Genomic DNA, 26610 nt, shown 5'->3' on the forward strand with positions numbered 1-26610 from the left:
ACTGGTTTATGGTCCCTATATATTTACACCTCTGTCTATTTGGTTTTACTGCACTCCCCTAATTCCTTTGCTATAGGGGAGGGGTGGAATATTCTCCCACCACACACTTTATTTACTAACACTATAGCTAATAGTGAAGCAGCTGGCCCCTGTCTGGGTAATGAAAGCAGCGCAACAGGCCACCCACAAGGATAGTTAGAGAAATACTACATTGTAAGTAATTGTTTTTTAGCAAATTCAACCAAATAAATTTGTTATACGTATTTCAAAGCAAAAGAGTTCATTAAATTTTTAAAAGGTTATTTCACTGAAAACGTGTTTCATATTTCTGGCTTGTCTACAGTGCAAGAAATAAAAAGTACTCCTTCAGACTGGTGGCTTGTGCCTCAGCTAATACTTGTAACTGAACCCAACATGTCTTGCTCCAGCTTATCCTGCTGCACTTGGGTTACGCGATCAAGAGGATGGTTTACAATGTAAAACAATTGCTAAAGTCTTGAACATGTGGTAGTATGGAAGGGAAAGGGGGTGGAGAGGGAAGAGGAAAATAAACAGATTCAGGTGCCTCTCAGTCCACACATTTGTTGGAGGACAGAAATGTAAAATTACTTGATCCAAGATCTGCTTGATCCAGGATCAGTTGCACTGCCTTATATCTCTAGTTGTTCATTCTTTTGTATTGCCAACAGTACATGTCTATAGGAGGAGGTATGTGTTTATCTGCAGAGTCTCTACTGCTGCACATAATATACCTGTTCCTTAAAATACTGTCATGTTTGTATCTAACTTGCTTGAGTTCGGTTGGCTTGTCTCATGGGAAATCCATTCCGATTCTTACTTGCAGCTGATATTGGGTGGTACCTCAGCCCAAGGAATTAGGCTTTTTAGGTCCCTGCAGAACCACTGGAAAGGGAGCGCAGATCATGGTTCATCTTTGAGTTTGTTGAGTCACAAATTGCTTCCAAGAATGTCTCGTACCAGAAGACCAATCTAATTCCATTTTTTCCCCCTCCCAGGGTTACCTGATCACAAACAGGGAGATCGTTTCAGAGGACATTGAAGATTTTGAGTTTACTCCCAAACCAGAGTATGATGGCCCCTTCTGTGTCTTTAATGAACCAGATGAGGTAAGTAAGTTTGTTTTGATTGTGTCATGGGAGGCCTTGGTTACCTGCAGGGCTGTGCTGGTAAAGGTACATATCTGTCACTGCTTCCCTGGCAGCAGTGTTTCCAGGCATGAGAGAAGTAGAAAAAGCACGTTGTTCTCTCATAATAGTGACCTCTAAATGTGTGTGACTGTTGTTGTTGTTTTTAAATCAGGCCCATCTTATCCAACGGTGGTTTGAGCATGTTCAGGAGACCAAGCCCACCATCATGGTGACTTACAACGGAGACTTCTTTGACTGGTGAGAACTGGCTGGAGTCAGTGTCTGAACCTCATAAGCAATTCAGCCTTTGGAGAGTTCACATTTGGTTTTGCTTTAACCAGTGGATTTCAAACAGACTTCTAAGGAACTGCGGAATGTAATTGGGGATTCCTCAATGAAAAGGTTAATAATGATCGGTACACCTCCTAGAGGAATCAGTCACCAACCCTGCATTGTGTAGTTGCAGCAGGTGTGTTCAAAGTCACACTCTTAATTCAAGCAGGAAAGCCCAACAGGCATTGCTTGCGCCTCACATGAACTGAGTGTGCACCCTCAAATAGAATCCTGTGCGATTCACAGGGGTTCTGTCATGGATATGTGATGGTTCCTTGTTAGAGTGGTGAATGTGGAATAGATTCCGTTAAGGCAGGAAGTTTAAAAACTACTGCTTTAGCCAATTAAAATTAATATTATACCTCACAATGGTACAGAATTAGGCCATTTGTATTAGGATCCTGCATGTCTGAGGCAGCTCCATGAACAGAAACAAAAACTGTGTTCTGTAAATCAGACACTTCATTATTGGGTTTACCATTAGGATACTTGTGGTAATGCAAAATAGTAACAACGATAACTCCCTAGTTAGTCCAGTAGTTACTCTGGAGAGAGCCTGAATTATCCATCCTCCCCAGGCCCTTTGTGGAAGCCAGAGCCGCAGTTCACGGAATGAACATGAAGCAAGAGATCGGGTTCCAAAAGGACAGCCAAGGGGAATACAAAGCTCCTCCGTGCATCCACATGGATTGTCTCAGGTACTGAGTGGTCTCTCCTTTACCTTCTCTATTTGGGGCTTACCACACAGTCCTAAACAGAGTTATTTCTTTCTAAACCCATTGAAGGCAATGAGCTTAGAAGAGTGTAACTCTGTTTAGGATTGCACTCTTAGTCTGCTAAACAATCTCTCTTCAGGGAAAACGTTAGTCTCTGTGCCTCATTAGCTTGTTCTTTGGACTGAGTTTTGTTCTGCAGTGGGCTGGTTAGTATCTGAATGTTCTCCTAGCTCCTGGGATTCCTTGGGAGAGCATCATGGAGTCCATCGTCAGAAGAGGGGTAACAGTGGAGGAGCATCCTGGAAGACTGTTGGCCTAGCACCAGTGTTCCCTCTAAGCTGAGTTAGTGTGAGCTGGCTCACAGTCTAAGCCTCCAGCTCACATTTTTTTTATACTGTCCATGGGGTTTTCTTGGCAAAAATACTGGAGTGGGTTGCCATTTCCTTCTCCAGCATGATAAAACAGCATGATAAAAAGTAGAGACATCACCCTGCCAACAAAAGTCTGCATGGTCAAAGCAATGGTATTCCCAGTAGTCATGTATGGCTGCGAGAGTTGGACTATAAGGAAGGCCGAGCGCCGAAGAATAGATTCTTTTGAACTATGGTGCTGGAGAAGACTCTTGAGAGTCCCTTGGACTGCAAGAAGATCAAATCAGTCAATCCTAAAAGAAATCAACCCTAACTGTTCCCTGGAAGGCCAGATAATGAAACTGAAGCTCAAATACTTTGGCCACCAAATGAGAAGGGAGCACTCACTGGAGAAGACCCTGATGCTGGGAAAGATTGAAGGTCAAAGAAGACGGGGACGGCAAAGGATGAGATGGTTAGACAGTGTCATAGATGCAACGAACATGAAACTGAGCAAACTTCAGAGGACAGCGGAAGACAGGAAGGCCTGGCGTGATCTGATCCATGGGGTCGCGAAGAGTCGGACTCGACTGTGCAACTGAACAACAACAACACCACACATTTTTGTCTTAGCTCAGGAAGGATGGCTCCAGAGCAAACTAATGTATGCAATAGCCAAATCGCTCACTCACAACTTTAGTGCCAGTAGCTCACCAAGTAGAATTTTTGCTTACAAGACTCCGCAACTTAGAGGGAGCATTGCCTAGCACTAAGCATTTTTTCCTGATAGCACAGATATACATCAGAGATTTGGGTGTATTCTAAGGCACACTTTTAATTGCTAAGGCTCATTGGGCCTGAGCGGAACTCCAGCTGGACTGCAGAATGTTTTACAATAGTCAGCAAAGGTTCAGGGTCAGTGGGGAAAATATGATCCCTGAAAGCAGAAAGACTGGACAGTCCTTTCCCAGCCTCTCACTTGTTTTTCTACTTCAAATTATACTTCATTTGGCTTTGTCCCATACCTCCTTGGTTGGTACCTCTTGTATACAAACCATTCTGCCACTTTTTGGTTTTGTGCTTCTGTCTATAGGTGGGTCAAGAGAGACAGTTACCTCCCAGTAGGAAGCCACAACTTGAAAGCAGCCGCTAAAGCAAAGCTGGGCTATGACCCTGTAGAGCTGGATCCTGAAGAGATGTGCCGGATGGCTACTGAAGAACCTCAGGTGCTTCCATCTCTCTCTGTGTTGATGAGAGGTGACATATCCAACTCTGCCGATTTGTGCCATGATTGGGGGGGAATATGCTGAAATCATCTCCAGACCCTCTGTTGATCCTGAGCAGAATGTAGCCTTTACATAACAAAGCAGAGTAAATTTAAATAGTGGAACTACATAGCTGTCATTGCCTCCCTGTGCACTCTTGCAGAATCTTGATAGATTTTGTTTTGTTTTTAATTAAAGTTGGCAAATTGTTTCAGCAGCTTCTGCTGAAGACTAAACAATACTTAACATTTAAGTAGCAATTTCAGTTTTCAGAGTGCCTTACATATATTATCTTACTGTAATTCTCTTGACAAACTATGCTGTAACATAAGACAGTGTAATTATTCCTATATTGCAGAATTGGCAGGGGGTGTCAGAGCAAAAATAGCTTGCTAAAAGCCACCTAGTGAGTTCTGGCGGAGGTGAGATTTGAACTAGGGACTTTGTCAAATCATAGCCCATTCTGTTAGCTACTACATGATATAAACTGGCCTAGAAATCAGTTTCGGGGTGGGGGTGTCTCTGTTCCTGCCACATATCTGCTTTCCAGGCCTTTGTAGAGGTGCTTTATTTACTCCAATTGCTGAATATTGGTTTCTGACTTCATAATATAAGATCCCCTGTATGGAGGGAGCTTTTCTTCTTTATGAGGATCTCGTTCTCTGCCTGCTCTTTTGTTCAGGAGGAGGATTCTCTGTTCCACAGACTGGTTCTTCCATTAGGTCAACTGAGGTAGTTATCTCAGGCAGTAGATTTGTGGAGATTGGCTGACTTCTATCCTGCCAAGGATAGAGAGAGTCTTTGCTTCTTCACACTCCTACACCTCTTTTAGAATAGGGCAAGTAGGGACCCCGGAGACTTGTGAGAAGGGGGGATTTCACCTAATCCCTCCCCCACCTGTCCCCCCCCACTGCTCTGGCCCCCCACCCTTCCCCCCAGCTCACTTGGAGAGTGTAAGCAGTGGCAGCTGCCAGCTCCTCTTCCTCCACCCGCCTACAGCATTGCTGCCTTGGTGGGGGAGGGGGAGCAGGGCAGCTTCCAGTTCTCCTCCTCTGCCTGGAGAAGCAGCAGTGGTGTGGCTGGCTTCTGCAGTCAGGGGGGTGCAGTAGCTCCCGGGCCCCTCTCCTCCATGGCGAGGCAGCAGTAGCGCAGTTGGCCTTAGCAGCGGTGAGGGCACCACAGTGGGTCTCAGGCCTCCCCCCCCACCTGGCTGCCTAATGTACCAGCTGAGAAGAGCAACAGCTGCAGAGCTGGTGGTGGTGTCATCCAGGTGTGCCATCGACTCGGCTGGCTTCTTCTCCCCCTCCCTGTCTGCTCAGTGTATGTTGTCTGAACCTGCACAGACAGCATTCCTTTGTTTGGGGGAGGATTTTACCTCCATCCTCCATTTTTGGTAAGTGTATTTTTCTGCAATAAAATCCTTTGCATCTCTGCATGGTCCCAATCCGGAGGTTTAAGTGTCTGCAAATGAGGATTAGTTATATTGATGGGAAGCCACTCATCTTCCAGGGCTTCCAGAACTTTGACAAGAGTTCAGCCATCGTGTTGGTTGCCTTAAGTAACCAAAACGTTGGCCTAACTTTTGCAAGAGGAAGGAATCTCTTGAGAGCTTAGGATGGTCCATGAAGCATGTGTGGCTTGCCACACAGTTTTTTACACTTTTTGTTTTATGTGGAGGCTGTTAAAGAGGGTGTGGCAGCAGGGAGGATTAGCTGCTTAGAGTTGGAGCACTGTGGGCAGAGTGGCCATAGCCAAATGTGTGGAGCCACCACTGGGTGATCAACCTGATGCATGTATTCGGATGGGAGAACGGTGGAGTATGGGTCTGGCTGTGGCATGCTGAGATCTGCACTCTTGCCTGTCCCTTGCATGTTATGTTGTCACCTGCTCTTCAGGTCAGTAAACTAGAAGTCAGAGCATACCAAGGCACAGGACAGCTATGTTATATATGTAGCATGCACCAAACTGGTGTACTAGGTCTTATTTTGAGACACATGTGTTCAGAAGGTTGGCTATCACTGTGTTCAGCTTATGTTTTTAACTGTTAAATCACCATTTAGCACATTAAAACTTCTCTTACCTCTAAAAGCCTCCACTGACTGATATGTAGCAGCATACAGCCAAGGATCCTCCTTTTGTTTTCAGGCTGCAGGTAAAAAGGATGTCTTGACATGTTTGTGCAGAACCAGTATGCTAAAAGTACTCTAGATCCTTCTTGCCACCACATATTCAGGGCAGGATACAGAAGTTTCTTGTAGAAATGAGCCAGTTTTGTGCAATTTCTTCTCCAGACGCTGGCCACCTACTCAGTGTCCGATGCTGTTGCTACCTATTACATGTACATGAAGTATGTTCACCCTTTCATCTTTGCCTTGTGCACCATCATCCCAATGGAGCCCGATGAGGTGAGTGTGCTGGAGCTTCAGTCTTGTTCTGGTAAGGCCAATAAACTGTCATGCTGAGTATACAATAATGAAGGAGCCCAGGGCCCCAGCCAGACTAGTGGGGACCTCTTCTGAAGTCTAATCATCTGAAAATGCCTCTATATGAAATGTGCTCTTTATGCCTGCTTTCTTTCCTGATGCCTTGCTGCCCAGAATTTTCAGTATCTCAACTATGGCCGTTTCTGTGCAGGAAGGATAAATTGCACGTAAAAAGGTAACAGTAAAAGTTTCCCTTGCTTGAAAGCCAGTCGAATCCGACTCTAGGGTGCGGTGCTCATCTCCATTTCCAAGCCGAAGAGCCAGCACTGTCCGAAGACATTACTGTGGTCATGGGCCAGCATGACTAAACACTGAGGCTCACAGAATGCTGTTACCTTCCCACCAAAGTGGTACCTATTTATATAGTTGCAATTTCTTGCTTTCAAACTACTAGGTTGGCAGGAGCTGGGACCAGAGACGGGAGCTCACTCCGTCACACGGCACTAGGGTCTCGAACTGCCGAACTACAGACCTTCTGGTCTGCAGCTCTCAGCGTCTTATCCCCTGAGCCACTGCAGCCTCTTAAATTGCACGTAGGTCTGCATAATTACACATGCAAGCATATGCATGATTATCATGTGTGGCAAGCTAACTGTGGTTTACATGGTTTCTAATTCTAATTTGGCCACAGTCAAGATGAATGCTAGCAGTTTAGCCTCTTTGTTGCACAGCTGGTGAATTTCTACTTTAAAATGTATTTAAAATATTTATATCCTGCTTTTCTCCCAATTAACGGAATCTTCTGTTAAGTTATGAGGCAGCTGTTCCAGGTGTTCAACAGAAAACCATGCTCTCAGACAATCCATTACCATCTGGACATTCCTCAGGGGAAGCGTAGCAGGAGATTGTTGAGTTGGAGATTGTTGAGATGTAAATGTATGTGGTTATCCTGAAGGTGGAGTTGGGCCGAGTCACTGCCACCATCTTGGTCGTCAGCCTCCCTGTGCCAAGATTTGCCAAGCACAAAGGGGGGACTGGTGCTTAGCTTGGAGTTGTGATATGGTAGTAGCGGCTATCAATAAGGGAACCCCCCCCCCTTTTGTACCTTCCTCCTGTTTCTCTTGCACACCAGAAGTTTCAGCGTGAATCAGAGACAAATAGAGGTGTGTGAGCTGTCTACCCCCTCTGTCTATATCAGTCAGTCTGTCTTCTGCTGTCCTTCAGCATTGGCTCCCTTTAAGTAGCAGGGCAAAGCAGCCTTGTACATGCGTACAATTAATATGCAGGCAGCTCACATCAAAGATCTTGAGTAGACTGAAACTTTAATAACTAAACATAAAACCTACAAAGCACAGCCAGTAGGAAACTATCAGTAGACCAACCATTTTGGCAGAATCTAGAGAGAAAATATGGAAATGTATCTTGCTAGACAGTCTTATGCTTAGCCTCAGCATCTATATATCTAATAGCCCCCCGCGTACGGATATCTAAATCCGCACATTGGGAGCACCTAGGGGGCAAAGAGATTTTCCTGCACACTTAGGGAAGTCCCCAGATGTGCAGAAAAATCTGAAAAGTTGAAAAAAAAGGGGGGAGGGAGAAGGCTTGGCGGGCCGAGCTCAGGCCTCGCTGCTGTTGCCGTGGGGGGGCAGGGAAGGTTTGGCAGGCCCGGTGGCTCGGAGCCGCATGGGCCTCGCCATTGGAGGCAGGGGAGGTTTGGCGGGCCCAGCAGCTCGGAGCTGCACGGCCCTCACCGTCGGGGCCAGGCAGGGGCAGGGGAGAAGGCTTACCTGCAGCTGCTTCCTCCTCTGCGTGGAGGATGGGTTCGAGACAGCACAGCCTGACAGGGTTTGCCTTTGATATCAAAGTCTTAACACCCTCCTTCCATTCCAGGCTAACAATTTTATAGATCAACTAGCAGCCTAGATGGGGGTGGTGGTAAATGTTTATCTCCAAGCCTTCTCTTGACTAGTCTCTTCAAAAATCTGGCTATCACAGATTAAGGCATCGGTTAGAAATGATCCCTCGTGGCTCCTTTGACAGTTTGGCAAAACAGTGAGGTGAGCGCTGGATTCAGTTTCCTTTGGTTAACTTGTAGATCACCATGTACCTGTTCTTTCGTTCCGGGGATGTAACATTTAGGATTTAGTTGTCCCCATTCCCATAGGTAAGCCTCAGTTATTCTAAGACATAGTTAACCTTTCAGAATAAGCCACTTCTGTGCAAACACCATGTGGACTGACAAGACCAAGTGGGAGGGTATTGTGCTACTAGTACTAGGTCTTATGGGAATTTTCATTTGTAGTTCTCCCTTCCTCAGTTTTGTGAGGCAGTTTAGACTGCAAGGTACTGACTGACTCAAGATCACTCAGATCCCCCTGTGACTCGGTGAAGATTTGAAGCTGGGTGTGACTCTGACTACTATACCACACTGGCTTATACAAGAAGCTCGTGTTTCTTAAAGGAGGACAACATCTTGTAAGATGGGTGACACTGTAGTTAAAATGAAGAAGATGACAGAATTTGGGGATGACAATCTTGTCGTCTTTGTGCTCTGTAATGATGGGTACAGTTCATGGCTCAGAGCTCATAGATGTTTTGTTTAGCATAGCTTGGGTTACTCGTCTTCTGTGGAATCCTCTGAAACAGAGTGACTCTTCCTCAAAAAGATTCCAGAAGCTTCTAGAAGTCCGGCCTCCTTGAAGGGGCTGGGAAGAGCCTCCCATCTCAGCGAATGCCCGAAAGAAGAGATTCCTGGCAAATTTCATGTTTCCTTCTCCTCCACCAGGTGCTGCGAAAGGGTTCTGGGACACTGTGTGAAGCGCTGCTCATGGTCCAGGCTTATCATGCCAACATCATCTTCCCCAATAAGCAAGAGCAAGAGTTCAACAAGCTCACCAATGATGGGCATGTGCTAGAGTCGGAGACATATGTTGGAGGCCATGTGGAGGCACTGGAATCCGGGGTCTTCCGCAGTGACATTCCCTGCCGCTTTAAGATGGTATGAGCTTTGGATCAGCATTTCGTGGAGGTCTGTGGGGTCAGGTGCAGTGGGAGGGAGAAGGCAGGAAAGTCCCATTCTGCTGTTGGATTATTTAGTTTGGATCCAACCCAGTGGCTGCAATTTAACTTTGGTACTGAATGGGGAGTAGAGCCCTGCATGTCGTCCTAACCGCTGGTACAGGATTCAGGGCTAAGGAAAGATGAGTACTGGCCTGAATCTCCACTTTCTGGGGAAATGGCCCTGTGTCTCTTTCACCAGAGTGTGCACACATTGCCTCGTCTTTCCAGGCTACATTTATTCTTTTGTCTGTTAGCCTAGACTGCTTATGGTAATCCTGTGTAGTGGTCAGGATTTACTGGAAGGATTAATATCTCTTTAGGGCAGTGAATTACTTTCTGCTTGCCCAAGTTGTGCAGTGTTCTAGCACTGCATTGACAATTCTTTTTTTTTTAACTTTATTGCATTAACAATTCTTGACACATTCATAATACTTAACTTCATGCCCTAGAATCCGGCTGCCTTTGACTTCCTGCTACAGCGTGTAGAAAAGACAATGTGCCATGCCATTGAGGAAGAGGAAGGCATACCGCTAGATCAAGTTACCAACTTTCAGGAGGTAACTTTGACTTTGTTTTATTTGAGTAAACTACTTGGCCCTGGGTAGGAGAAGGAGACAGCAGTGGTTGGGTTCTTGGCCTATACATTGTCATCGTACAGTGTGCCTCTCCTTCCAGTTTCTGGTAACTTTAACCTCTGTTCTATTTCCTCACCACTTTATTGGGAGGTGGTATGGTCCAGTGTTGTGTAAAGAGGTTTGATGTTCTGGAGCCAGATGGTAGTTCTGAAGAAAGTTGAAAGTGGATTGAGAGAAGCTTTTCTTCCCATAGCATAAATGACAATTCCTCTTTTGTCCCACTGGGATAACTACAGATTGTGGGTACCAACCACCACCAGCTCTTTCAGGACTACTGTCAATGTCCAGCCTTCAACCCTGCTTTCCCCATACGCCCAGGATCACCAGATTTTCTAAGCCTGGGAAAGCGCTGGTTTTACAGTCCAGTCCAGATTTTGTCACATTATCATCCCCACAGTGGTGCTCATGCTTCTGTGGATGCTTCTTCTGTCTTTCTCCCACCTTGGCCCACCCATCACCTCCTTTGTTCTCATTTTTATCCTACGGTTCCTCAAAGGAGCTCAGGGCAGCAGACATGCTTCTTCCCTCTTTCATTTTATCCCCACAGTAGCCCTTTCAGATAAGTCAGGCTGAGAAAGTATGATTTATCCAAGGTCACCCAGTGAGTGGGTTTGAGCCTGGGTCTCCCTGGTGTAGTCTGTCACCCAGACCACCACACAACAATGCTTATTCTGCTGGTCACATTTGTGTGTGTGTGCCTAGAAGTCGTGGTGACTTCTGGTGACCCTGTGTGTGTGTGTGCTTGCATGCCTGGAAGTCATGGTGACTTCTAGCGATCCCTAGTGGGGCTAGGACATTTTTCAGAAAGGTGGCTTGATATTTTTCTGCCTCTGCATCCCAGCCCTGGTATTCCTTGGAGGTTGCCCTTCCAAGTACTTGCCCAGGTTGGCCCTGCTTAGCTTCCAAGATTGGACAAGATCAGGCTTGCCTGGGCTATCCAGGTCAGGGCTGCTATTCACATTCTTGAACTGCTTGGAGAGTTACACGTAGCCCACAGTTAAGTCTATCCAGTCCAATATAAGTCTTGTTGCTGTGTTCAGAGGGCAAGTCAAACTGTTAATGAAGGGCCTGGTGAGATATCCTTGTCTGTGCAGAACTGCTTTGTCTTTACACAGTTTCTTCTTGTCACAGGTTTGTGATGAAATCAAAGTCAAGCTGAACTCCTTGAAGGACGTTCCCAACAGGATTGAGTGTCCTCTAATCTATCATCTGGACGTGGGGGCCATGTATCCCAACATCATCTTGACCAACAGACTGCAGGTGGGCACAATGGCTCGTCAGAGAAGTGAGGAGTTCTTCCTGTGTTTTGCTTCTGCCAGGCAACCTGCCATTAGAATGGAAATGTTTTGAATAAAGCACTTGCTTTTGTCAACTTCTGAGTCACAGGAAAGAAGCTCACTTAGGAAGTGGGGCTCTGTTTTGTGGTTCATGGTCCTGGAGTGCGTTCAGGGCAGGATTCTTCCTTCTGTCCTTTCACTCAAAAGAACCAGGCTCTTGCCTGCAGCTCGTGCTACAGAATCACAGAAATGAAGCCCTGTCACCCAGTCTCTCGGGGTCACTTCAGACCTCACCTTGTTAGCCATACGTACCCCGCACTGTCAGTGGCCTCTGCCAGTTCACATCGCCGTTGCACTTGGCCCCTTCCTTGCTGTTCCCCCTTCCTATTTCATGCAACAGTTGCTGCCACCAGGAAAACTGAGGCAACTTCTAAGTCACAGGAAAGAAGCCCACTTCTTAGGAAGCGGGGTTCTGTTTTGTGTTTCATGGTCCTGGAGTGCGTTCAGGGCAGGATTCTTCCTTCTGTCCTTTCACTCAAAAGAACCAGGCTCTTGCCTGCAGCTCGTGCTACAGAATCACAGAAATGAAGCCCTGTCACCCAGTCTCTCGGGGTCACTTCAGACCTCACCTTGTTAGCCATACGTACCCCGCACTGTCAGTGGCCTCTGCCAGTTCACATCGCCGTTGCACTTGGCCCCTTCCTTGCTGTTCCCCCTTCCTATTTCATGCAACAGTTGCTGCCACCAGGAAAACTGAGGAAGGGCAATATTCCACACTTTAGTGTGCTTGCTCTTTCTACTGAGAGGCTACTGAAAAAATGAACGGTGGCAGCTCTTTTCTGTTGGAAGTGTGCCAACAGGTGAGTGTTGGAAGCAAGGGCGGACTGGCCATCCACACTTTAGTGTGCTTGCTCTTTCTAGTGAGAGGCTACTGAAAAAATGAATGGTGGCAACTCTTTTCTGTTGGAAGTGTGCCAAAATGTGAGTGTTGGAAGCAAGGGCGGACTGGCCAATTAACTTACAGAGAAAGTTCCTGGTAGGCGGGTGCCCTGGAGGGCTGCTGGCAGCCAAGAGACTGGAGAGCCAAACTCCAGTAGCTTTCTTAGCATGGCAGGAGCCACTCAGCTCAGCTGACTGGCAGTGTTTCAGGACAAATGGTTGGGGGATCAGAGACCCGTTGTTGGCCAGGTCTGAGCCAAATGACCCCTATAGCACCAGCTCTTAAGTGCTGCAGGGGCCACTCAGCCAGGCTTGTTCCTGGGTCATTTTAACTTCCCAGTCCACCCCTGGTTGGAAGGGAGCTCTTTAGCCACTGCTGCCTCTAGTGGGTGTCAGAACTGGAGGTGCAGACAGCTCCTCATTAAGAGAGTAACATGAATTGGTAATTTAGTAAATTCAAGAATTGTCCATCTTCTGGTGCTGAGCCTGGTGTAAATATCCTCATTTACCTGGCCTTAGAGCTTCCTGTGGCCTCCTCTGCCACACCCAATTTAACCTGTCTCTGCTTTCTTTTCAGCCATCAGCAATGGTAGATGAGGCCACCTGTGCTGCCTGTGACTTCAACAAGCCAGGTGCGGATTGTCAGCGGAGGATGGCCTGGCAGTGGAGAGGAGAATTCAGTGAGTGTTGAGCTCTTCTGTCCACTTGGCTAAGTAAGGCTCCTTTGCCATATCTGAATTCTCCAGCTCTATAGACTTATTCATGGTTGTCTTTCTCCATCCTACCACCAATTCAGTGCCAGCGAGCCGCGGCGAGTACCACCGGATCCAGCAACAGCTGGAGTCCGAAAAGTTCCCTTCTCTCTTCCCTGATGGACCGCCCCGGGCATTCCATGAGCTGTCTAGAGAGGAGCAAGCCAAATATGAGAAGAAACGTTTAACAGGTGAGAACAAATTTTAAATGGTATATTCTGGGTTATGTATGCGGGATTGGCTTGCCTGATGGTGCTGGAGCTTTTTTCTCAAACGGTCACATTGAAAGCTGGGATCCAACATGCACTGTGCTCTCTCATGTGAAGTCTCCCATACCGCAGAGATGGTGAGATTTCCCCTGCTGCTATTTGGGAGTTGTCTGTTTTGGAATGAGCTCTTTGTACCCAACCCTTGAACAGATTACTGTCGCAAGGCCTACAAGAAAGTCCACGTGACCAAATTGGAGGAGCGTGTCACCACCATCTGCCAGCGGGAAAACTCCTTCTATGTAGACACTGTGCGGGCTTTCAGGGACCGTCGCTATGAGTTCAAGGGACTACACAAGGTATACCCATTGTTTTCAAAAGTGCTCATGGTGAACATGCAAAGACCGTTGTGTCCTGGCACCTATCAGAGGATCCCCCTGTCCTTGTAAAGATTGGTGGAATGGGCCCTGTTGAGAGTCTCAGCAGCTAGTAGATTTGGGTCTGCTGTGCAATAATTCCACTGCAACTTTAGAATAAACCTTCAGAGGAAGTACTTCGCTGCATGAAGGACCACACACAAGCACATGCACACTCAGGGAACTTTTTGAAAGTGGTGCAAGATCTAAAAAAGGATGGGGTTTAAGCTGAAGTTAATAGAATGGTAGGCTGCTATTTTCACTGGCTGCCATTCATTTGATCTTGTTAATTTTAGGATGCTGCTTTATAGCCTTTAAACTCATGTGCTTCCTTTCCAACCCACAAATATAAAAAAACCACTTAACAAAATGCACCAGCTGTTAAGCCAAGTCACCAGTAAGTTGCAAAACTGAGCAGTTTCTTTTAGCACAGTTGCCATACCTCTGCTGTGGTGGATGAATCAACAGAGCTAGTAGACATCCAGTGAACTAAGTCAGGGCAATTGGTTAAGAGCTATGTGAGATGTTCAGCTCACAAACTGTGCAATGAATTAGTTTTTGGTAGCATGGAAAGGGCTAGAAGAAATTGTATAATTTTATCTGAGCAGTTTTCTTCGATGTGGCATCCAACTAATGAATAGCTGAAAGGATGGATTTAAGGGCCTCTGTTTGTCTATCTCATGATCTGCCATAGTGGCCAGTGAGGCAGTTCTGCATTTCCTTGTGTTTAAACTATCCCTAACCTTATAGCTGAACTTCAACACTTACAGTGTATTCCTTGGCAGAGTTGCACCTTTCTAAGTCCAGTGGCAAAGGGCGTAGAAGTGTGTGACTGTGCTTGGGATTGTACTGTCCATGTAATATTTTTGTCATTGAAGAAAGAGCACTTAACACTTCTAGGTTTCAGAAGAACAACTATCACAGCATGGTGTTGGCTGGGTTCTGAACCCTGGGCAGAGATTATGCCAATAAACCTCAGCTTTGCACCCAGCCATATTGTAAATCATTAAGCTTATCATTGAGGGTGGTTGGAGGTAGCCAGTGATGTGGATAGGTTACACGTCCTTTATTTATATATGCCTGTTCCAGGTGTGGAAGAAGAAACTGGCTGCAGCCGTGGAAATGGGTGATGCCTCTGAAGTGAAGCGCTGCAAGAATATGGAGATCTTGTATGACTCCTTGCAACTGGCGCACAAGTGCATTCTCAACTCCTTTTATGGCTATGTCATGCGCAAAGGGTGAGTGGGAGTAGAGATACATGAATACTCTTCTCTTTTAAAGGTGAGAAAGAGCCACAGATGTGCTGTCACCTTCCTCACGATTACTTGCTGGCTTTGTGAGAGAGACTTATTTCCAAGCACCCTGTCTAACCAATGCCTAATTCTCCTGTTCCATAGTACCTCCTTCTTTGGAGTTTTCCATTACTCTGCAGCTGCTGATACAGCACAGCAGCAACAGTTTCCACATGGCACATTTTCCCATAGTTTCCCTGCATCAGTCCCCTAGCAGTCACTACTGCCAGGCATCAAGGCGTTTCCAGGTTTGTTTACATTGGCAATTGAATATCTTTATGACAAACTATGTATCAGGTTCTCTAAACTGTCTGCTTTCATTTTAAAAAAATGCCTGCCTTTAGTGCCTTTTGTTGCAGAGATATGCCTTTCCCTTTATATCTATGTAACAAAAGGGGTGAGAACCCGACTTTTTAAAAAATGAAAGCTGGCAATCCAAAGAACCTGATAATAGATAGCAATTGAATATTGTTATAGCATCATAGCTGATTTTTTTAAAAAAAATCTCAAAAGACCCCTGTTAGAAGATGATGAAATGGCCACTGCAGGGACATAGCCAGGGGAAATGGATGCTGTGTAGGGGGGACCAGGAAATTTTGTTTGGGAAAGATTGGAGAAAAGCTGGAGAAATCCTGGAAGGCATACAAATGCACCACAAAGCAATAGGGAAAGGATCCACATCCCAGCAGCATCAAACCCAGGACAAATAACCCATGTGGGAAAGGTCTTAGTTAGAATTCTACTACTGATACTAAATACATGTTCTGCATTTTAAGCATTCAGAACATTGCACATATATACTTGATGATCCTTACAGCAGCCTCACAAAGGAGGGTTACTATTATCACGGCTAACAAAATGCCCATAATCATGGATGTAGGGTATGTGACAGGCAGACAGTGCACTCTGTGCATAAGATACATTTCTCCACTGCCATCCAGATATAGATGACCAAGATCTCCAGGGTTAGAGCTGGAGGGCAGACTTGCCATCACCTATAGTATATCTGTGTTCTGTTTCTCAGTCACATTAAAGGACAGTAGAATATTGGGAACTAGCTTATGGATGGATAAGTAGATAGGAGAGGAAGACTGATAGAACAGAGGCTTTGAATTGTGGGCTTCCTTCTTCATAGCTAGACTGATAGAACAGAGGCTTGCTTGAGATTTGAATTGTGGGCTTCCTTCTTCATAGCTGCATTTCACAGCCATCATGCTACACCAGTTCTATGGATACCTTTGAAGCAGTTTACAATAACTCTTCATAATCTGTTCATAAACCAACTATTTTTCTACCCAGTGGAAAGTCTGGGGTTAGAACCTTCTTTTCTCATCAGTCCCCCTAAGAATAAAATGGCCATAAATGCCCTTGTGTAAAGCTATGGCACTGATGCATCTGGAATACTGTATGTGTACTGTTCTGGTTAATGTATCTCAAAAACAATATTGTAGAGCTGGAAAAAGTACAGAAGAGGGCAACCAAGATGATCAAGGGGTTGGAGCACCATTCCTATAAGGAAAAGCTGAAGAGTCTTGAGACTTTTTAGTTTAGAAAAAAAAAGGTTAAAGGAAGGCATGATAGAGGTGGATAGAATTATGCATGGGGTGGAGAAAGTGGGTAGAGGGAAGGTTTTCCCCCTCTCCCATAATATTAAAACTCAGGGACATCCAATGAAGTTGATCGGCAATAGGTATAGGACAAACAAAAGGAAACACTTCTTTACTCAGTGAGTAATTACATTACAGAATTCACTGCCAGTGGAGGTAGTAACAGCCACCTGTGTAGGTGGTTTTAAAAGGAGGTTAAGACAGATTCATAGTGGATTGGTCTATCAATGGCTACTGTCCATGGTGAGTAAAGGAAACCACCATATTCAGAGGCAATAAATCTCTGAAAACCAGTGCTAGGAGGTAACGTCGGGGAGGCCTTGGCCTCTCTGTCCTGTTTGTTGGCCCTTCAAGGCAACTGGTAGACCACTTTATGAAATGAGATGCTGGACTAGATGGACCACTGGTCTGATGTAGCTGGGCTCTTTTTATATTCTCTTTACTCCCCTCACAGGGCTCGGTGGTACTCCATGGAAATGGCTGGAATTGTCTGCTTCACTGGTGCAAACATCATCACGCAAGCCAGGGAGCTGATTGAGCAAATTGGGTGAGTGCTTGATTTGAATTGCATTCAGGAGCTAGCTGGGATCAGCTCTCTTTTGGGACCAGCTCTCTCTTTACATTCTCCTTTTTAATTTGAAAAATGTCCAGGCCACCTCTCCAGAACAAAAAAATCATAAAAACAATAAATCACTGTCAAAGAACCTGATGAAGAGCTAATTGCTCCGAAGGTATAATGGTACTTTTTCCAATGCGAGAATTTCTTTTCAGCAGCTGATTTTTGTTTGTTTTTTTCTCCTGTTGTTTGGTGCTGTTGGTGTGCAGTGTTCCATCCACAATAGGAAGGCTTTGTTTTGAAGGTCTGCTGCTTTCTTTATGTAAAAGAAAGAAGCAAGCTTCTTGTGTTGATCAGCCATGAGGAAAATCCAGTACTTGTCTCTGGAGGGTGCTGCCTCTCCATCTGTTAGACATTTCTGGCAGCATTAAGTTCTTTCAGCAGTAAATTCTTATAATATGTCCTCTGATCACCATCTGTAAATGCTCTCCTGTTTATCCTTTCAAGGAGACCGCTGGAGCTGGACACTGATGGGATCTGGTGTGTCCTTCCAAACAGCTTCCCAGAAAATTTTGTTATCCAGTCAACCAATGCCAAGAAGCCCAAAGTGACAATCTCATATCCAGGTGCAATGCTGAACATTATGGTGAAGGTGAGGAGGGTTAATGCCTTAGTAGGGGACCAGAAAGCCCCACCAGACCTGTTAGGTCCATTCAGCCAACCTTAAAGCAAATACTTAGCCATTTTGCAAGCCTTCAGGAAATGGTCAAGAGGGAAGTGGAGTTTACCTATGCAGACCCAGGGCTTTAGACCTTAATGAAGAGTTCCCCTCTAAATCTACTTTCTGTCACTCTAGTAACAGAAATAAGAATCTTCTTAGTGCTGCCGCTGCAAAAAACTTTTAGAGAGATGCAAGTTTAGTGCTCTCTTTACCTCTGTAGAGACTTCCTCATGTTAACAACCCCACATTTTCCCTGGCTCCCTACTCCCAATTACTCTGTATGTAGGAGAAGTTTTGGGAATCTTGCATTTTGTGGCAAAAAAAATTTTCCTTAATGCATGTTGGCCAAGCTAGTCTTTTATGTAGGGACAGAAGAACAAACATAACTCCAAATACGTTTACAGGTCGCACTTTTTAATAAATCTTTTTGTCCTGGTTCTCTCTTTCTGTGCATAAAGGGCATTGTTCTCTCGTTCAACCATTGTGGGACCCCCTCGTCTTCTACTTGTGTACAAATACTCCAAGCTTAATATCTTTGGTGGCTTCCTTTTTCCTTTATTTTAGGACAGCCTGGTTGTCTTTCTGGCAACTCTATTACTGTATGAATGGCCATTCCACACCCAGGCATACTGAAAAACATTGATCTGGAGCTGTTAGTAGACCTACAGGAGGCAGTTACTGTCTGAGTTTCAGCAGAGTCCTGATTAAGTGTTTATCTTCCATGGTAATAATTTTTACACAGATAGCCTTGGAATTAGTTATTTCACCACACTGTGGAGAACACCCTTTAAGTGGTTAAGATAAATAGATTATCTTGGGAGAGGTCAGTGGAACAACATGTTTTTTACATGGAAGGGTCCAGGCTCAATCCCTGGAATTTCCAGCTGAAAGGATTACTGAAAGGATTCCTGGGAATAGCCTGAGAGCTTGGAGATCCACAAAGCAGTTCACACTGGAGTAGATAGTATGCTTCCCTGAACTTCCTGTTCACCCTGCCAAATGTACCACCCCCACCCTGTAAGGGAGCTGAGACTGTTTGGTTTACCACCCTGGAGGGGGGCAGAGCAGCCAAACAGGACTGTGACCTGTGGCTCCCAACAGTGGTTTATCTTGTCACCCATCCCCTGTAAGGGAGCTGAGACTGTTTGGTTTCACTTCATGTCCTTGGATTTCCAGGCCTCCAGTGACAACTTATTTAAGATGCAGCACTGGAACAGCAATAAAATAAATCTGTTGCTCTGTACTTACAGGAAGGGTTCACAAATGATCAGTACCAGGAGTTGTTGGACCCAGCCTCACTGACGTATGTTACTCGCTCAGAGAACAGCATTTTCTTCGAGGTGGATGGGCCGTATCTGGCAATGATTCTGCCTGCCTCCAAGGAAGAGGGCAAGAAGCTGAAGAAAAGGTAAGAAGCCAGGGAATGCTCACTGATAGTAGGGCAGGCCCACCACTGGCACGGAGCAGGAACTGGAAAAGGATAAGACCATTTGTCGAACCATCACTGCTAAATAGTAAATAAGTGGGGACTTGCAACTTCCTTTGGAAGTTGGAATCTAATATAGGCCCTAACAAAAGTACAAGTAGTTGGGGGTAGGTGGTGGGAATAGATTTCAGTCTTTAAAAGCTGATATGTATAATCTGTCCCCCAGATATGCTGTGTTTAATGAAGATGGCTCCCTCGCAGAGCTGAAAGGGTTTGAGGTGAAGCGGCGTGGGGAGCTGCAGCTGGTTAAGATCTTCCAGTCATCCGTGTTTGAGGCTTTCTTGAAGGGCACCACCTTGGAGGAAGTCTATGCGTCAGTTGCCAAAGTGGCTGACTATTGGCTTGATGTCCTTTACAGCAAGGTGAGTTACGCTATAGGAGAATCACGGGTTTGATTGTATTAAAGAAATCAGATTTCCAGATAATATTTGTATAGGGGGTGGAGGTAATTGAAATAAGAGGCTCAGGGCATACACAGCAACACTACAGATAATATCTGGCCAGTGAAATTAGCCAGGCTTTCTCCTCCTTGTTTAGTCTATCTTACCCCATGCCCTGATCTCACTACAATATGCAGTTTATCATCACTGACATATATCTTTGGTAGCCACTTACAGAAAGGTGAAAATGAACATCAAGTGACTTGAACTACATGTTGAGGGAGCAGAACTGGGCACAGAGCTACTGTTTTCAGTGGCTGCCCCATATAATTTTTAAGAAGCAGGTGTAGCTGAGTGTAGGGTGGGTTGAAATAGTAATAGCCATATGAAATCTTGTCCATAGAGCTTGGCCATATGCATTCCTGTCCAATTAGGGTTAGGCTCCTGCTTGTCAAATGCTTCCCCAGTTCTGCATATTAAAACCTGCTAATATGCAGAATGCACATTATGGGGCCTATTTTCCATAGCCAGATCTCTAAGAGAAGCCATGTTGGATCAGGTCAGTGGCCCATGCAATCCAACACTCTGTGTCATGCAGTGGCCAAAACCCAGGTGCCATCAGGTTATCCACCAGCAGGGCCAGAAGCCCTCCCACTGTTGCCCTCAAGCACCAAGAATACAGAGCGTCACTGCCCCAGACATATTGTTCCATCGATACTTGGTGGCTAATAGCCATGATGGACCTCTGCTCCATATGTTTATCCAATCCTCTCTTGAAGCTGTCTGTGTTTGTAGCTGTCACCACTTCTAGCGGCAGTGAATTCCACATGTTAATTACTCTTTGGGTGAAGAAGTACTTCCTTTTCTCTGTTCTAAACCTACTGCTCATTAATTTCATTGAGTGCACAAAAGATCTTGTATTGTGAGAAAGGGAGAAAAGTACTTTTTTAACTTCTCTATTGCATGCATAATTTTGTACGCCTCTTATGTCACCCCTCAGTTGTCGTTTCTCCAAGCTAAAGAGCCCTAACCTCTTTAACCTTTCTTCATAGGGAAGGTGTTCTATCCCCTTAATCATTTTAGTTGCCCTTTTCTGCACCTTTTTCAATGCTATAATATCTTTTTTTAGATACGGTGACCAGAATTGTACATAATATTCCAAGTGAGGCCACATCATAGATTTATACAGGGGCGCTATGATACTGGCTGATTTGTTTTCAGTCCCCTTTCTAATAATCCCCAGCATAGCATTTGCCTCTTTTATTGCAGTCGCACACTGGGTTGACATTTTCAGTGAGTTATCTACCACAACTCCAAGATCTCTCTCCTGGTCAGTTACCGCCAGTTCAGACCCCATTGACATATATTTATAGTTAGTGTTTTTGGCTCCAGTGTGCATTACTCTGCAGTTGCCCATGTTGAACTTCATTTGCCACAGTGCCCACTTGGCCAGCCTCAACAAATCCATCTGAAGCTCCTCACAATTTTCCCTGGTCCCCACCAATGTTCCCTCTAAGGTCATCCACAAACTTAGCCACTTCACTGCTTATTCCCAACTCCAAATCATTAACAAGTTAAAAAGCACCAGATGACATATATTTATAGTTAGTGTTTTTGGCTCCAGTGTGCATTACTCTGCAGTTGCCCATGTTGAACTTCATTTGCCACAATGCCTACTTGGCCAGCCTCAACAAATCCCTCTGAAGCTCCTCACAATTTTCCCTGGTCATCACCACCCTGAAAAACTTAGTCATCCACAAACTTAGCCACTTCATTGCTTATTCCCAACTCCAAATCATTAACAAGTTAAAAAGCACCAGACGTAGTGCTAAGCCCTGCGGTACCCCACTGCTTACCACCTTCCACTGTGAAAACTGCCCGTTTATACTCACTCTCTGTTTTCTGTTAACTAACCAGTTTCTAATCCACAAGAGGATTTGTCGTATTATCCCATGACTGCTGGGTTTATTTTGAAGCCTTTGATGAGGAACTTTATCAAAAGCTTTCTGGAAGTCTACATAAATAACATCTACTGGGTCACCCTTGTCCACATGTTCGTTCACCCCCTCAAAGAACTCTAGAAGGTCAGGGAGATAATTTCTTCCCTTACGAAATCCATGCTGATTCTTCCTCAATAGCTTTTGTTCATCAATGTGCCTGCTAACTCTATCTTTGAGAACAGATTCCACCAACAGTGTCGATGTTAGACTGGCCTGTTTTTTCCCAGATCTCCTGGGAAGATGCAGGTTACATTGGCTACCTTCTGGTCTTTGGGAATGGAGGCAGATTTTAGTGACTTCATACTTTTGTCTCACATAAGTTTTGTTGTTTTGCTTCTCCCTCTTTGGTTTAGTCTCAGAATATGACTGAAACATCTTCTTACCAAGTGAGGGGCCAGCTTTGCTGTCAGCAGGCAACATCTTCAGGTCTCAGAGCTGAATCTGGCAACTGTTGGCAACTGTATCACAATTCTCTTCACAGGGTGCCAACATGCCTGACTCAGAGCTGTTCGAACTGATCTCTGAAAACCGATCCATGTCACGCAAACTGGAGGATTATGGAGAGCAAAAATCCACCTCTATCAGCACAGCTAAGCGCCTGGCTGAATTCCTGGGGGACCAGATGGTGAAGGATGCAGGCCTGAGCTGTCGATTTATTATCTCTAAGAAACCAGAAGGCTCCCCAGTCACTGAGAGGTATATCAAGGAGCTGAAAGGGGCAATGGTTGTATTTTTGTAGAAGGGGGGGGGGTGAAACACAGACCAAAATAAGAGGCTACGGCCAACCTCCCTGATGACTGACAAGATGAAAAAGCCTGGAGGGGCTCTCTGCTTGTCTTCAAAACCTCTTTTGAACAAGTAATAGTAATGTCGTCTTTGTTTTGCCCAGGGCCATCCCACTGGCCATTTTCCAGGCAGAGCTCTCAGTACGAAGGCACTATCTCCGGAAATGGCTGAAGACTCCTTCACTGCAGGATTTTGACATCCGAACCGTAAGTTTTCAGGGTTGCCCATTGTTGCTGGCACTGATGCACAATGTTGTTGGTTTTCCCTGCAGAAGTCTTTTTCTTCATTCACCTTGTGCTTAACCGCAGTTCTATGTATCTGGTTGCAGATCCTAGACTGGGATTATTACATTGAGAGACTGGGCAGCACCATCCAGAAAATCATCACCATCCCAGCAGCACTGCAGCAGGTGACTGAGGAGAGGGGGGAATGATGAGTGGGAGCCTGGGCTCTCAGAATAACCCTGGTATGATGAGCTGTCCTATTAAGCTCTGTTGTCCTGATCCAATAGTTTATTGCAGTCATGAAAACTAATGCATAGACTGAGCTGTGCCACCCAGAAGTGCTGTCCCACTTGTTTCAGAATCGTAGGGGTGCCATACCTGTTGCTGGCCTCTGCACTGTAATGAGTGACGCAGACCATATTCACAAGAGTTCCACGTGTTTATGGGAACTCTGGATTTATGCACATTCATACAGTATCCTTTGTTCATGCTGCCAATGATATGGCCAGGATTGTTTATAGTCTGCAGCCATTCACTATGCACCATAAATCTAGATTTCTGCAGTATTTGTTATCCAAGTTTCTAACAACTTAATTGTGGGGACCACATCAAAAGAAACTTAGGTTGGTGGCTTCCATCCATGAAGAAATGCCTTTTGTACCTAATTAACTCCATGGGTCTCTGTTTCTGCTTCTACCAAAGCCCAAATGAGCTTCTTGTATTCTGTATCAAGGAGAAACAAGTTCTATACAAAGAAAAATCATGCTCATTAAATCATATTAAGCAAACCCTGTACTTTTCTCCCTTATTTGGAATCTTGTTTAGCACTCTCAAAATATCCAGTTAAAGAACTTGGACACCTTATGTTGTTTTGCTTGAGTGGGCGGATCATAAAAGTCTTATATAACATTGGCTACTTCATGAAGAACCAAGATACAGATTCCAACTTCTTAAAAGCTGGACTATTTGCGGCATCTGTTTGGTTTTATAAATGAAAACAGAAATCCTCTAGATACTGCACCAATTTCCGCATGTTTGAAAGCCTAATATATAAAATAGTTCTGTACATCGGTTTGGGGTAAAGAACCTAAGATTGACAGGTGTGACTTGACTAGCACATGATTACCTGGAAACACTGGAGGACTAGGAAGTGGTTGTATGCATTCTTAGTGGCACTGACTTCCTTCTGCTCATGAATAAGTGGTAGGGTTCTGGCAGGGTTAGAAAAAGCAAAGGACAACTGCCAGAACCTGCCAGAAAAGTAATCCACAGTTTCCTGGCAGGTGAAGAACCCAGTTCCTCGGGTCCGCCATCCTGACTGGCTGCACAAGAAACTCTTGGAGAAAAATGATGTCTACAAACAGAAGAGAATTAGTGAGCTATTCACAAGTGAGGGCAAGAGACAGGTAAGCAGAAGAGGGCCGAAGTCTCTGAAAAGCTAACTGTGTGTTGCACGCATATAAATGTACCAGCAGTGCTGCTTTTTTATTCTTTAAATGAAAAGCAGCCTGAACAGTATGAAGTTTTGAGTGAGAAGATTGGGGAGGGCCTCGATCTAGCATTTTTTTTCTGGCCTCCAAGGAGCTGAGTGGTGTATATGTTTCCTCTTCCATTTTATCCTCACAACAACTCTGTGAGGGAGTTAGGCTAAGAGAGAGAGTGGCTAGACCAAGTTTGCCTGGCAGGTGTCATGGCTGAGTGGGGTTTTGAACCCAAACTCCCTGGTCCTTGTCCAATACTGGAACAACTACACCTGCTAGCTCTCCAAACCCTTTCTGCTTCCATGATGAAGGCTATCCTGAACTGGATGACTCCTCCCACTTTACTTTGGAAGCTAGGCTATGCAAATGATCTCCTGCTTGGTCAGTTCCAGCAAGAGGAGGCCCATTCCTATCATTCCTTCACTCTCACCTTTTCTGGCTCTGCCTTCTTTAACAGCAACAGGATTTTCTTGGAAGATTAAACTGTATGTTGGATCTGACCCTGATGAGGAGTGCTGCTGCACTCATTTCAGACGTTAAGACAGTGGGATATACCCACTGTGCCACCGCTCCCCTTTAACAGCAACAGGATTTTCTTGGAACATTCCACTGTATGTTGGCTCTGACCCTGATGAGGAGTGCTCCTGCACTCATGTCCTCCATGTGCTGACAGTGAGAAAATCAGATTTAGCCATCGGGAGGGAATGGTGTTTCTGGGCTAGATCTGGCCAGGAGAGCTCCAGCATCCTAGTTGACAGCTTTTTCCTTCTCAGTTGGTAATACGGCCGACTCTTCTGAAGAATTTCCCCAGAAGCCAAACCCCTGCCCAGCAGAGTTGCCATTTGGGGGCACTGCTAATCAGCCACATCATTCACGAGCAAAAGAGCTGGAGCCAAGCATGGGGATTGCAGAAAGGTCTTTCCCATAGTCCAGGTCAACTCTCCTTCTTGCCTCTGCTAGTGGATAATGAATGCCTCCACCCAGAGTTTGTTAGCTGAATGCAACAAGTGGTAGTCAAAGATATGAATGCAATTTAATTGTAAGGAAGCAAAGTTAAAACCTACCCACCACAAGCAGGAATTTTCATCTTCCCCTCCTAGTCATCATATAAAGTTGCCTTATACTGAACCAGACCATTGGTTTATCAAGGTCTGTGTTGTCTACTCTTTGCAGAAGTGGCTCTCCATGGTCTCAGGAGGTTTTTCCACATCATTTGCCTACAAGATTCTTTTAACTGGAGATGCTGGAGGTTGAACTTGGGACCCACTACATAACAAAGCAGATGCTCAGCCACTGAGCCACAGCCTTTCCCTTCCTATGAGGATTCCAGGGCTAGGCTTAAAGACCAGGACAGGTCAGTTTTGCATTAGAGTAATAGCTAAAAGTCTTCTCCCCAGCTACTCCACCCCCACCCGCCCAAGTGCTGGGTGTGTACTTATTGTTCATCGAGACCCCTGGCAATGATTAAAAGCAGCTAGGGAGGGCAAAGAATGTTATCTGTTGTCAGTCTGTCTTGTGGTAGTACTATGAGACCTCAGCCATTGCAATGAAAAAGGAGGCATCTCAGAAGCTGGTGCTTAGCAGTCTGACCAGTGAACGAGATGTTAAAGGCCTGGTTAAATGGCACCAGTATGAAGGCAATAACAAGCAGTTCTGCTATTAGGACAGGTGTCAAATCCTTCCTTTTAACAACTTGCTTAGCTGCTGTTGCTGGGGGAAAGCTCCAGAGAGTTGGTAACCCTTTCTCTGTATAGGTAAGTAGGTGTTAGGCTGATAAAAATATTGTGTCTGCCCATCTCATGCTCTTGGAGCCCCTCCATGCTTGGTCCATCTCTTCTTTCCTCTTCTCCCCCCCCCCCCCCCCTCCCCTCCAAATTTCAGAAGATTCTTCTCTCTACTGTTGCTTTAATTCCTAATACTTTTGTGACCTGTTATAAGTTAGTCCAGCTCTTATGAAGTTGTCGACTGCCATGCTGGTCCAAAGTAAAATCCAAAAGCAAGAAGAAAATCCACATGATACCTTCTATGCACTCTGTGGAGTTTACCAGAATTCTTCATCAGGTTGGATGTTATAGAAATAAAGCAAGAGGTGGGGGGGGGGCAGGTATCTAGGGTAGTGATCTTACGATCTGGATCCATCAGCAACCTGGACAAAAATGCTGAGCAGGCATGAAGATTTAAAATGGTGTTGGTGTCAGGCCGCATCCTTAGATTTCTGGAATCAAGAAGTAAAAGTTGAATTCCTCCCTAGAAACAGAAGGACACATATAGTGCCAAATAACTCTTGTGATACAGTCTAGCTCTTAGTTCATGTAACTGTGACCAGGTGGGTTAATTACTACCCTTACTCTTGTCCATTGTTGATAATAGGCATGCACAGCCAGTGATATTCCACCTCCCACTTCCACCCCTTCTTCATTCAGAGTTGCAGAGTCTGGAGGTTGTGTTCAGAAGGTCAAGGCTTTGTTAGTTAATTTGTATGTTGCGGTTTGCCTGTGAGTCGATACAGAGTTGAGAGCATGGATTCATTCGTTGGGACACTGGGATTACCAAA

General features: G+C 45.3%; 1 protein-coding gene across 1 annotated transcript in view; it reads left to right on the forward strand.

Moving 5' to 3' along the window:
* Positions 1 to 26610, forward strand: part of POLE (polymerase (DNA directed), epsilon, catalytic subunit) — a 56906-nt gene that overhangs the window by 9420 nt on the left and 20876 nt on the right. Inside the window, exons 10-29 of the mRNA XM_015425136.1 lie at positions 1017 to 1127; positions 1321 to 1406; positions 2060 to 2179; positions 3641 to 3773; positions 6104 to 6217; positions 9024 to 9236; positions 9748 to 9855; positions 11065 to 11193; positions 12727 to 12829; positions 12946 to 13092; positions 13321 to 13466; positions 14613 to 14761; positions 16877 to 16969; positions 17486 to 17630; positions 18950 to 19107; positions 19352 to 19547; positions 22047 to 22261; positions 22455 to 22557; positions 22680 to 22760; positions 23859 to 23981. Of these exons, the coding sequence (XP_015280622.1) occupies positions 1017 to 1127; positions 1321 to 1406; positions 2060 to 2179; positions 3641 to 3773; positions 6104 to 6217; positions 9024 to 9236; positions 9748 to 9855; positions 11065 to 11193; positions 12727 to 12829; positions 12946 to 13092; positions 13321 to 13466; positions 14613 to 14761; positions 16877 to 16969; positions 17486 to 17630; positions 18950 to 19107; positions 19352 to 19547; positions 22047 to 22261; positions 22455 to 22557; positions 22680 to 22760; positions 23859 to 23981 (2673 nt within the window). The remainder of the gene's footprint in view (positions 1 to 1016; positions 1128 to 1320; positions 1407 to 2059; positions 2180 to 3640; positions 3774 to 6103; positions 6218 to 9023; positions 9237 to 9747; positions 9856 to 11064; positions 11194 to 12726; positions 12830 to 12945; positions 13093 to 13320; positions 13467 to 14612; positions 14762 to 16876; positions 16970 to 17485; positions 17631 to 18949; positions 19108 to 19351; positions 19548 to 22046; positions 22262 to 22454; positions 22558 to 22679; positions 22761 to 23858; positions 23982 to 26610) is intronic.

Source organism: Gekko japonicus, unplaced genomic scaffold (assembly GCF_001447785.1).
Source record: "Gekko japonicus isolate JY-2015 unplaced genomic scaffold, Gekko_japonicus_V1.1 scaffold3774, whole genome shotgun sequence".
NCBI lineage: Eukaryota > Metazoa > Chordata > Lepidosauria > Squamata > Gekkonidae > Gekko > Gekko japonicus.